Below are 12,877 nucleotides of genomic sequence, written 5' to 3'. Positions count from 1 at the left end.
ACCACTGCCTGCCCGCTCGCCTACTCAGCCCCCCCTCCCTCACCCGCTGCTTGCCTACTCACCCCCCCATGGACCGCACAGTGAACCCACCTACTCAACCCCCGTGGGCCGCACAGTGAGCCCACGCGGGCCGCATGCAGCCCTTGGGCCGCATGTTGTGCAGGCCTGCTCTGGTAGGTACTCTTTCGCTTGTACCGAGTCCAGCACCGCCCCATTGAATTCTATTCTCTTGGTCGGTGATAGGGTTGACTTGTTCACGTTTAGGAGTCATCCTATTCTCTAAAACATGGATTTGACTAGTTGGACGTGAGACTCCACCTGCTCCCTGGAATGGCCCCGCAGCAGCAAGTAATCTAGGTAGGCATACCTGTACCTGCCTCCTGCAGAGGAAGGCTGCTACCCCCGACATGCACTTGATGAATACCCGGGGTGCAGTCGATAGGTCAAATGGGAGGACCGTGAACTGGTAATGTTTATGACTGACCACAAACTGCAGAAACCATCTCGTTGCTGAGGTCGAATGGCTATGGGGAAGTACGCATCTTTCATGTTGAGGGTGGCATACTAGTCTCCCGGATCCAGAGAAGGGATAAGTGTGCTCAGGGAGACCATGTGGAATTTCAACTTTACCATGAACCTGTTGAGTCCACACAGATCTAAAAATTGGTCTGGGATTCCCCTCCTCCCCTTGCCTTGGGGATGAGAAAACAACAGGAGTAGAATCCCTTGCCCCTGTGCTCCTGAGGAACCTCCTCCACTGCCCCTACATCTAGGAGCAATTGCACCTCCTGGATAAGGAGTTGCTCGTGGGAAAGGTCCCTGAAGAGGGACGGGGAAGGGGGGTGGGAGAGAGTGAAGGAAGGAGCAGAACTGGAGAGAATATCCCATCTCTACCATGCAAAGAACCCAGCGGTCCGATGTTATTTGGGACCAGGCACAGCAGAAGTGGGATAGGCGATTCAAAAAGTAAGGGGGAGGATCCAGTGCCATGGCAGGTATGCCATCCTTGGGCGAACTTTCAAAAGGCCTGCTTTGAGCCCGACAACGGCTTGGTCAGGCCCTGGCCTTGCCCTGACTGGGAGTGGAGTGGTTTGCGCCTAAAATTTCTAGCCATTTGTAAAAGTCTTGTCTAGGATGAGGAGGGTAGGACCGTTGCTGTTGGGGCTTGAAATGTTTTCGTTGGGGTATGCATCCCCAGCAACTTCATCATTGCCAGAGTCCTTTAAGCTGTGCAGCTTAAAATCTGTCTGGTCTGAGAATAACCCTGTGCCCTTGAACAGAAGGTCCTGCAGGGTTTGCTGCACTTCTGGAGGTAGACCAGACACCTGCAGCCATGCACCCCTTCTCATGGCTAGACCAGATGAAAGCGTGTGGGCAGCAGAGTCTGACGCATCGAGGGAAGCTTGAAAGTAGGTCCTTGCCACTGACTTCCCTTCTTCAATGATAGCCGTAAATTCGGCTCTGGAGTCCGATGGTATAAGCTCCTTAAACTTCAACATCGAGGCCCATGAGTTGAAGTTATATCTGCTAAGGATAGCTTGTTGACTAGCTATCCTCAGCTGCAGGCCCCCAGTTGAATGGCCTTCCTACCGAATAATTCTAACCGTTTTGACTCCTTTGACTTCAGAGTCAGCCCGTTTCTCTCTCTCTCATTAACCGCGGTGACCACCAGGGAACATGGCTGCGGATGAGAAAACAAGTACTCCTATCCCTTGGACAGGACAAGGTACTTGCATTTGACGCCCCTTGCCCGGGGGGGGGGCGGGGGGAGTGGGATGGATGCTAGGGTCTGCCAGAGCATTTGTACGTTGCTCTGTATAGTTTTAATCGGGGTCAGAGCAACCCTGGAGGGGCCCTCCGGTGTTAGGATATCAACCATAGGGTCCTCAGATTCAATAACCTCCTCCGCCTGCAACCCTTCATGTTGCGGGCGATCCTGCGCAGGCGGTCCTGTTGTGCCCTATGGTCTATCGGTGGAGGTCCAGAAGCCGAGGCCCCTGCCATTACCTCATCAGGGGACGAGGATGAGGATGCTAGGGGTGGCACGGGGTCATCTTAAACTCTCTGGCCTCCTCCTGTTCGATATCTGGGCCCTGTGGGCTGACACTCATTGCGGCGACGGTAGCCTGGTCCGCAATCGGTGTTGTTGCAGTGGCAACCTCTGTGATGACCTGGGCCGCCTGCTCATAGGAAGTAGATGTCTCCGATCCCTTAGGGGCTGGGCGATCCCTAGGTGGTTGGGGTGCTCTAGTATCGGAGACAACCGAACGAGAGCCCCTGGAGAACAAACCCTGGGCCTGATAAGCCCAGGGGGTCCAAAAGGGTCATTGCGGCTGAGGCTGCCAGTGCGGAGGCCAAGCTACTGGTGCCCTGCTCCTATGTCTGTGGGAACGGCGCCCACTGTGGCGGGAGTAGAATGATTCCGCATCTAAGACAGACAACCCTGATCTGGACAACCACGGTGGCACTGACCAGTATGGCACAGGGGATCAGTGCCGATGTCCCTGCATTGGGGATCGATGCCGAGAGCTGGGCACCGGAGATCATTGCCTCTCTAACTGTGCCGGCGATCAGTGCCATTCCAGTGGCACCGGAGATCTGGATTGCCTGGACGGTGTCGGGGAGGAGTATAAGGGGTCCCAAGATGGCCTGGGCGATGGCAAGTGGGAGCGGTGCCGAGGAGAACGCTGCATCATAACTGGCTTCCCTCTAGATGGCGCCGGGCGTGGAGGTACGGGGGGCTTGTCCCTGACCGCCAGGGGTTGCGGTGCCATCAGTTCTATCAACTCCCTGTCAGCTTCGAAAGTGTCCAGGGTGGAGGGTAACTCCAATTCCTCCACCTGGCACTGCCAGTCCAGGGAGTCACTGGGCGCCAGACTCAATGGTCCCCCCCAGGGAACCAAAGTCAACGGTGCCAACTCTTGACCCTTGCGTGCAGAGTGCTCCTTCCCAGGACGCACTGCTGATGCACCCGGAGGCTGAGAAACCTTTGGCCTCGGTGATCGGCCTCTGTCAGTTTCCTTCCGCTTGTGCGGTACCGGCGAATGGGAACCGTGCCGGATAGTCTGCAGTGCTGGAGAACGGTGCCGAGGGTCTCTGGACTCTTTTCTCAGTGACGTATTGTGCACCGAGGCCAGAGTGCTGCACACCGATTCGCTCAGCACGGGACCCTGCGCTCGGAGGCAGGTTGAGGGCGGAGAGCGGACTCCATCAAAAGTTGTTTGAGATGGAAGTCCCGCTCTTTTTTCGTCCTGGGTAGAAAGGACCTGCAGATTTTGCACCTATTTGGTGCTTACTGCAGGTCCAACTCAGTTTAAACACTTGGCCCCAAGGGAAGGAAATAGGTAAGGTGGAACCCTGGTCCCTAACCAAAAGTATAACTCTAAACTATGCTAAATTAAGAACTGAAACCTATGCTAAACTATAGATCTAACTAACAAGCTAAGGGAAGCACTTGCGAGGCAAATGAACGCTGTTCCAATGACCATCGGGGCGGTAAGAAGGAACTGAAGGGGGGGGGGGGAGAGAAGAGGAGCTCAGGTCAGCAGGACCATATATTGAGCACCATAAAGGTGCCACTCCAAGGGGCTCCACAGCTGATCCAACAGGTCCTGCTAAGGGAAAACTTTCCGATGATCATGCACGCGACGTGCGTACACCTGATTGGAATTGATGTGAACAAGCACTCGACGAAGAACCTCATTTAATATGGAACTTTAGCAGAAATACATATATAATGCTGACCTGCAATAGTCAAATATTGCTATTCAATATTTTACTCAATGGATATCCACAGCGTTATAGACATATCAATATTCTTTACAAATTCTTCATCCTTAGTGTGAAAATGATATTGATCTTTTACTGCAAGTTATATACAAGGACAACTGAAGACACAAAGGCACACACTAAATAAGGATTTCAATAGAAACCACCACCAATTCACCTTTTGATTAAAAAAACTGTAATTAAAATCAAGCCACTCCCCCCATACCCTTGTGCAAATACTGGAAAATTAAAATTTAAAATGAACTAAGCAATTTGGGATAATAATATATGGAGATATACCTATCTCATAGAACTGGAAGGGACCCTGAAAGGTCATCGAGTCCAGCCCCCTGCCTTCACTAGCAGGACCAAGTACTGATTTTGCCCCAGATCCCTAAGTGGCCCCCTCAAGGATTGAACTCATAACCCTGGGTTTAACAGGCCAATGCTCAAACCACTGAGCTATCCCTCCCCGCAATATTATGATATTAAAGCATTTAACAAGTATGATGATTTAAACACATTTTTAAAATAAATCATTTAAGAGGCAAGCACCCACTTGACTTACTTACCAAGACCAGCATTCAAGAACATGTTCTACTGCAACACAACAGAACTGCAAACTCCCTAGCCTGTTTATGGTGTTCACAAATGGCAAAAAAAAGTTGCCACCATTATTTCTTTCATGTTCAGTTAGTCATGACACTTACCCTTTACACTGGATAAGTACCTATTCCTTGTGATCCATTTTTAGTTAATCCAGATAATTTTTTCTAGGACTAAAGGCAACTGTCACATGACAGCTGAAACTGACAGCATATAGCAACAAGCCTCATAAGCAAAAAATGTCAACACTATCATTTTGATTTGTTAACTCCTATCTCAGGTCTTATAATGGCATCCATCACTATAGTGTCTGAATATCTCCCAAGGGATAAAGCAAAAATACAGGCCAATGGGCTAAGCCTAGGTTTACTTCGTATTGCCTATGGCTGTTCTTTCTTTCTAAGGTCTTCCCTTGCCCCTAAGTTTTCTACTGTCTCCTCCTTTACTGTGCTTAGGTCTGTCTGTAAAAACACTAACTGAATTAGTAAGTTTCACGCTTTGTTCTGAAGGAAGTAATATTTGTGGTGAATCTGATCTCCTGCAGTAATGAATTCCAGAGCTTTTACCCTGTTGCCAAGAAAGCAGTTTCCTCACTTTCACAAGTTTCCCCTTAAGCTGAGTTTCATATGTCCTGAGGAATGCTGCCATTAAGGGAGACTGACATGCTCCAAGGTACCTTGGAACAATTCCATAGAGGGCCTTGAAGGTTAAGACCAAGGTTTTGAATATGATCTGGTATCTTATAGAGAGCCAGTGTAGTTAGCAGAACTCCACAGTGATGTACATTTGACAGTTGTTGCTGAAAAAAAACAGGTTACTACATTCGGGACCAACTGAAGCTTTAGTGGCCCCCACTCAACTGAAGAACAGATTTCAAAGTCCTGATCCTGATCTATAAAACCTTTAATGGATTGTGATCCAATTATCTATGAGGCCACCCTAGCCTCCACAACATCTATGATCTACAGAGAAAATACATCTGGAGATTAAATTCCATTTATTAAAATCAAATGGATCAGACAAGCAATCAGACAAATGATTCAAACAAATCAGGAAAGAAATATGAGTCATACCTTGTTCTTTCAACTTTGGTAGCAATTTGTCCAATACCACCATTTTGCCACTGTTGGTAACCAAATGCATATCTGTTGTGTAAGGTGGACCAGGTTCTGCTCCATCAAAGAGGTAAGGATGATTGCAACATTTTCGCAATTGCATCAGGATGTTCAACAGTCTCATTTTGTCCAGCTTACCAGCAGAGTTCAATATATCTATATCCTTCATTAAGATTCGTGTATACCTAAATTGAAAGTGATACTTCAATTATGTAAAGGCCCTCTTTTATTGTATAAGTTATCAAGAACTCAAAAGCAGACCCTCCCCCATTCCATAAGTAAAGCTCACTGATGATTGCATAAACAGCAACTTAGCCATTAGGTAAAGCTATCACAAGGAAACATATATTGAATTCCTCCCAGCTGGCTGCATCATAAGCAATTAAATCAGGTTCTGCACAATACAACAGCATTTTTCTGCAGAAGTTGTAGTTTAATTAGTTCAGTTGTAAGCAGCAGATTTCTAGTCAGCTTTAACAGTAGTACAGACAAGTGCCTGAATTACTTACCATTCTCTTTGCATTTTGCTTAGACCCACATAAATTTTAACTTCCTTCTTTGGAGGCAAACTCTTTTCTACATCAGCTTTAATACGGCGAAGGAGGAATGGCCTTAGCACCTGGAGAAGATTAAATGTTTAGGCTGAGTATCAAATAAAGCAAGAAATCAAAGTCTTTCGTGTTTCTTATTTGCTAAACAAGCAAGAGCTATCAATAAAATAGAGAAGCTTCACTGAATACATTTCTGAAAACTAATCCATTGGTATTTTAAAGCCATGTTTCACTGTTCCTCCTAGAGTTTCAAACTCCAGACCGTAACCAGGTCCTCTGGAAAAATGATTAACACATACACAGCTTTCTTCCAGAGGAATACATTTGAGTTTCCTCTGAAGGATTCAAACCAGAGCATCTTGAAGAGACACAGGGGGAAAAGGAAGAAATACTAGTATGGCTAGTACCAGTATTGCTATGGTCCAAATGCCCCACCTCTGTTTTTGTTATCAAGCATGGCAAGCAGTTACAGATAACCAAGCTGCATGAGGATACCCCAAAAATCAAAGTGGCATCACTGATATGAAAAGCTGCTGGAGATAGGCAAAAATGAGCATGGTCATCAAGCCATAACTCTAAGAGGTGATCTCACAAGAATTTTGCTTTGTCCCCCACCACTCCCACTGAGTGGTATGAGTTATCTGTGCCAGACAAGATGAGTAGGAACACCTTACACTTCTGGATTTTCTTCAAATTTTAAGTGTTTCTGGTACTTTCAATGTATACAATTCAAGTTGGAAAAAGATTTAGATTCATCCGTTTCAGTTTCTTTAGGGTCAGTTTCATATTCTGGTTTCTCCTGCACTTACATTACAACTCAAAATGGGTGAAATTTTTGTGTCAAAACTGTTTTGACAGAAAATTGAATTTCCAATTAAATAAAATGTTTCACAAGTGGCTGTTTTCCACAGAAAATTGTTTGCTTGCCAAAAATAAAATACTTCAATTCAGATATGCCCCCATCGTGCCTCATACTACCTATAGTTTGGTTGTCTAATGTCCCCATTCTCCTCTAAAGGCTGAGCTCCCTAGCTGGATGTCATGTCCCATGCTGCACTGCAGCCATGGGACATCAGAATGCATCGCCTACTCTCATCAAAGGGAGAGACTGATCCACCATGGGAGAGTTAGTAAGAACAGAGAGCCAGGCCTACAGAGGAGAATAGGATCATAAGAATATGGGAGTTGTGCTTTGAACATATAAAATCTAAGGACCTGATTTTTCAGAATCATAGGGATCTCAAATTGTACACCCAGAATTACCGGACACTTTTGACTTTAATCTCTCTGTGCCTTAGTTCCCCATCTGCAAAATGTGGCTAATACTCCCTCATCTCACAGGGATGTTGGGAAAATACATTTACCAATATTTATGAAGCACTCAGATACTATAGAGATAAGTGCCATACAAAAGCCAGAGGAAATTAATACATTCTGTCTTCAGAACAGGGGTTTAAGACTGTTCAGTAAATAAGGCATGGGGCCACATATTTGAACAATGACAAGAAAACAAACTATTAAACAACTGCTCAAATTAGCACCATCCATCCTGTGCACAGAATGAGACAGGGGTCCCGTGGGAAAAAAACAGTATGTGATCTTCTAACTAAAGACCGTATCACAACGCATATGCACAAGGGAACTAAATTAAGGTTGTACAGACAACCTTAATTCAAGCATTTCCTAATATGAATGCTTGACTTTGCAACCTTAATAAATATTCTTTTAACATGGGGGGAGGGGAGGTTGAACACACACAATACCTGTTTATATTGGAATTTGCATACCTTTTTCAAAACCTAAGATCTGGGCTTAAAGCTATTCAACCAGGCCTATTTAAGAATTATATACATCCTTTGCATCACTGAAGTCAGGATGCAATTATTCTGCAAAATATTCCAAAAAGTATAGTATAAGGGTATTTTCCTTAATGTTCTATGAGCAAAGACATCACAAAAATCTTTGGAACAACAGGACTGGTTAATACTCATTCAACATTATATGAATGTGACACATACAAAACAAACAAACAAAAACTTACCATGTGGAGACGTTCCACCAGCTTTTGATCTCCAAGACAGTTATTTGTATCAAACCATGAATCGAAGTCCTATATTAATAAAATGTTTTATATATAGAAATAACTTTATTACACCAAGAAAGTTAATCTACTGCAATAATAAAAAAAGTAGCTCACCACATGACCGTTACAAATTCTATTTAAATTTCACAACGTAAGTATATTGATATGTAATCAGCTATACTAATATAAGCACATTTATACTAGGTACGACTGAATTCCCCCTAAGAGGTTGTACTGTTTTAACTATGTCAGTATCTAGCCAGATATGGTTATAGCAGTACAAAAACTGTATACAGCACCCTTAAGTTACAATACTGATTTTGTAACACTATACTCATTTCCACGTCCTGTCCAAAAAAACAGGATGACTTCACAACAGAAGCTGATATAGGAGGCAGACAGTTTGTTCAAAATCAAATAAGAGAAAAATACAGAAAGCAAACAGTCAGGTAAGTTGCTTTTGGAATCAAAGTGCTGTTTCTAGTTTGCTCCAATATGAAGGTCATTTTTTCTCATGGTCATTATGGAAGATCTCGGTACACTCATCAGAACATTTAATGTACCCGCTCTTTTCTGCTGAAGGGAGCCACCACAGGCAGATCTTCTATAGTAAGAATATCATTACCAGCTCTGGGCTAGATGCCACTGAGCATTTGATGGATGGAAAAGATGGGGAGCTATGCCCGCTACCTGAATACATTGCAAAGCTTCTTCTCCCAGAGGGGCTAAAGCCCCAATTCAGCAAGGTACTTAAGCATAAGCACATAACTAAGCCTGAGCATAAGCACAAAACCTTAAGAAAAACAGCCTTACTGAATCTGGACTTAAATGCACTGCCTTTGCAGCACCATCAGATGTGGGCACAAGGCACTCAAGCCTGGTAGTGAGTGCACTACACAACTGCATTGGCTTTCCCAACTCATATGGAATCAAAATCTTGCTAACTAAATTTCAAGATGTGAAGACTAAGTAACAAAATGATTCTTAAAATTTGATCTGATAATAAAGTTAGTCATTTAAGATACCACAGTACATAATCCTTCTTTAAAAATCACCAGCATGAAATTTAATATCAAATCACAGTGACTGAAACACCCATTGTGTGTGTTAAGTGGACAATAAGGTTTAAAACAACGTACAGCGGACAATATACTGGGTGAATTCATCTACATACAGACGCTCCCCGGGTTACGCAAGACCTGACTTACGCATATTCGACCTTACGCAAAAAGTTCCATAAGGCATAAATAAAATTTTCGAGTTGTGGAAAATAATGCGTAGCGTACGGAAACGCAAAGTACTGTACTGTAGTGCGGTGGAATACAGCAGTAGCATCTCCTACAAGGGAAGGCTTTGCGCTCTCACAGCCTCTCAGTCTCGTGTTATTTCGGTGATACTGTATTTCTGTTATTTCACCCTATTATTTCATTCAAATCATACCTGGAAAGCGACCAAGTGATAGCAAGAGTGCAGGACGAGTTTGTAAGCGAAAGAAGATTTAGAGCAGAAAATGTTGTAATTGTTTGTTTTTTTATGCTTGCACAATATACATTTCCAACTTACGTAAAATTCGGACTACGCAAGGCTTTCCGGAACAGAACAATTGCGTAAGTCGAGGAGCGTCTGTACTATACCTTTCAACAACCAGAAATTAATGGACTGTCAGTCACAACATAATTAACCAGGTCTATTAAAGTTATTTGTATTTCTCCCAAGTCAGTAGATTAACTGAGTTCATTTAATTTTTAATAAAGAAAAATAAGAAACATTACATCAGCTGAGTTAAAGACATCTGGCAAAAGAAAGTTGAGAAGTGCCCAGAGTTCATGCAAATTGTTCTGAAGTGGAGTTCCAGTTAACAGCAGCCGATTTGTCGTCTTGAATTCCCTCACAATTTCTGACAACTGAAAGAGATCAAGACAATTATCACAACTGTATTATTGTAAAGATGCTGTAATCTATGCAAATGTCTACTTTGAGTAAATTCTAAGTTACCTTTGATTTTTCATTTTTGATCCTGTGGGCTTCATCTATAACTAGATATCTCCAGTTAAATTTTTTGAACACAGATTTCTCTTTAATAAGCATTTCATATGATGTTACACAGACATCCCATTCTCCTGGCAACAATACATCTCGGACAAAGGCAGCCTGGTTAGAAAGGGGAAAAAAAAATCTTGAAGATTAACTACCATATCTCATAACTAAACAAATTGAATATATTCTGTTTAGTGTTCAAAACAAAGTTTCCTCTCACACTGCAAAATTAGGGGCTAAAAATAAAAATTCATTGTAGCCTCAATGCGACAGATGTGCTTTCTAGTTTTAGGGATTTGCTAGACTGAACAAGTGCCAATATCTCATTTTTAAGTGGGGAAGAAAAGCAAGCTTCAGATATCAATCTTTACCAGAAGAGTAGGCATAAAAGTTTTTGAATGGATAAATCATAAGGTTAAAAATTGTAAAGGAGCACTAACACCAGTAATTTTATAGTATTTCAATTGGATTAGAGCAATGGTCCCCAAACTGGGGGGCACAGAGGAATCTCTCTGTGCCCCACTGTGGCTGCTAGCCTTGACCCCTGCACCCACTCCTGCCCCTAGCTGTGGTCCCAGTCTTGGCCCCCTTACTCCTGTCTGCGTCCCCACCTCCCGGAACTGTGGTTACGCTCCTGGCTCTGGGGGGTGGGCGCGGACAGAAATAAGGGGAGGTGTGAAGTAAACAGGTTGGGGACCACTAGATTAGAGTATAACCAGTCTGGAGTATGTAAAGCAAATCCAAGCTGACACTGCTGGGCTAATTAAAAAAAAAAAAAAAAAAAAAAAACTGAGCTACTGAGTGCGGTCATCTAGGGACTACAATACAGCCCAACAATGGAGAATTCAAAAAGAAAAGTTATTTATGTGACAGTAACTGGACTTCGAGATGTGTGGTCCCTATCCTCTAATCCATCGCCAGTGCATATGCTCTTGAGACCAGAAGATTCTTGCTACCAGCATACATTAATCCATGCTGGAGCCCCTCTCCTCCTTGTGCTCTGAACCAAGGCCATGGTGGAGGAAGCACAGACCAACTGCCTCTTTAGTACCTTTTGAACACAAAATAACCTTAAGATACGGCACCAAAGAACAGGGGAAGAAGGGCGGGTAGCGGAATACAGATAGGGACCACACATCTTAAAGAACTCCAGTTACTCTAAGGTACGTAACCTTTCATCTTCGAGTGATAGTCCTGATCTGTAGTCCACTGTGGGTGAGTCAACAAGTAGTATTCATTGAGTAGCAGAGTGCAAGGACCCATGCTGTATCACTGAATGGAGGACTGCTCTGCCAAATGATGCGTTAGCTGTAGAAGCTTGCACTGGGTACATAACATTTTGTGAATACAGCCCCATGTTGCCGCTTTACAGATTTCCAGAAGAGGCACTTCTCAAACTGAGGCTACTGATGCAGCCTGAGCTTTAAGTGAGTGGGCCCTCACACTCCTCAGGGGTGGAATTGCTGTTAACTCATAACAGAGCAACATGCAACCTGAAATTCAAATCAGACAGACTTTAGGATGAGATAGCTTCACAGTCTGCAAAAGATACAAATAATCTGATTTCCTAAAGGATTTAGTCCTTTGCAGGTAGAGTGTCAACGCTCAACTGACATCCAGAGAGCAAAACTTCCCATCCTCACTGGTGGCATACAGCTTTGGGAAGAAAACAGGTAAATGAAGGATGAATTTCGGGTGTAAACTCAGAGACACTGACCCTACGGAAAGCTGTGTAAAACAGATTAGCCACAAGGGCTCCCAGCTCACCTACCCTTCTGGCTGAAGTGATAGCCACCACAAATCAGTAGGTGAGCTAAGGAACCTATGTCTAAGGGTTCAAACGGAATCTTCATTAATGCTGATAGGACTAGATTGAGGTCTCAAGTTGGGGTAGGTTTCAGTATCAGAGGAAAGGTTCTAACAATGTACCTGTCACAGGATGGGTAAGGATAGAGTGGTTGTCAAGCAAAGGGAACAGGTGCTGATACCTGCTATGTGCACCCAGAGATAGCGAAGAGAAAGACGTGAAGTCTTTAAGGACAGGAGGTATTTTCAGATGACAGGAATGTCGGAATCTTCTGGTGTTACCTGACAGTTTTTACTAGAGAGAAAATCGTTTCTACTTTGAGATGTAGCACATTCCTGTTGACACCTTCCTATTATTAAGGATATGCTTTTCTGAGCATGTCCTTTCTAGGTTTGTTGCCCATCCAAATACCAGGCTGTTCAGTGAAGGAAAGCTGGATTGGGATGCCTTTGTGCTGGGTCAATAGGTCCAGGAACAGCTTGGATGCATGGACATGCTGACATTTGGAATGTCAGGAAACCAGAATTGTCTGAGCCATCTGGGAGCAATAAGCATCACCAAGGCTCCCTCTTGCTTGATCTTTCTGAGGGCCCAGGGTACGAGCGGAAGAAGTGGGAAGGCGTATGTTAGTTGTCCCAACGATGGTACTAAAAAAGAGTCGTCTCAGGAGCCCTGACCTTGAGTCCCCCAGAACAGTAGATTGGGCATTTCTTGTTCTCCTGACACACAGAGAGGTTCCAAGATAGGGGCCCCCATTGCTGAAATACGTTATGAACCACTGAATCATGTAGCTCCCATTCATGGTCCCTGGAGAAGTGCCTGTTGAGGATCCCTGAAAGGTGCGCTGCGAAGAACAAATACATCAGCTCCAAAGAGTGACGACTTCTATACAAAGAAGGGGGGGGACCTT

At 44.1% G+C, this 12,877-nt stretch overlaps 1 protein-coding gene across 1 annotated transcript in view; it reads right to left on the bottom strand.

Moving 5' to 3' along the window:
- Nucleotides 1–12,877, bottom strand: part of SMARCA5 (SWI/SNF related, matrix associated, actin dependent regulator of chromatin, subfamily a, member 5) — a 53,595-nt gene that overhangs the window by 21,175 nt on the left and 19,543 nt on the right. The window contains exons 7-11 of the mRNA XM_026647840.2: nt 10,119–10,274; nt 9,896–10,027; nt 8,082–8,150; nt 5,999–6,108; nt 5,448–5,674 (exon numbers count right to left, since the gene is read on the bottom strand). Of these exons, the coding sequence (XP_026503625.1) occupies nt 5,448–5,674; nt 5,999–6,108; nt 8,082–8,150; nt 9,896–10,027; nt 10,119–10,274 (694 nt within the window). The remainder of the gene's footprint in view (nt 1–5,447; nt 5,675–5,998; nt 6,109–8,081; nt 8,151–9,895; nt 10,028–10,118; nt 10,275–12,877) is intronic.

The sequence above is a fragment of the Terrapene carolina genome, unplaced genomic scaffold, assembly GCF_002925995.2.
Source record: "Terrapene carolina triunguis isolate 2854851 unplaced genomic scaffold, T_m_triunguis-2.0 Scaffold66, whole genome shotgun sequence".
NCBI classification, from domain to species: domain Eukaryota; kingdom Metazoa; phylum Chordata; order Testudines; family Emydidae; genus Terrapene; species Terrapene triunguis.
This window is presented reverse-complemented; position numbering and strand designations above follow the sequence as displayed.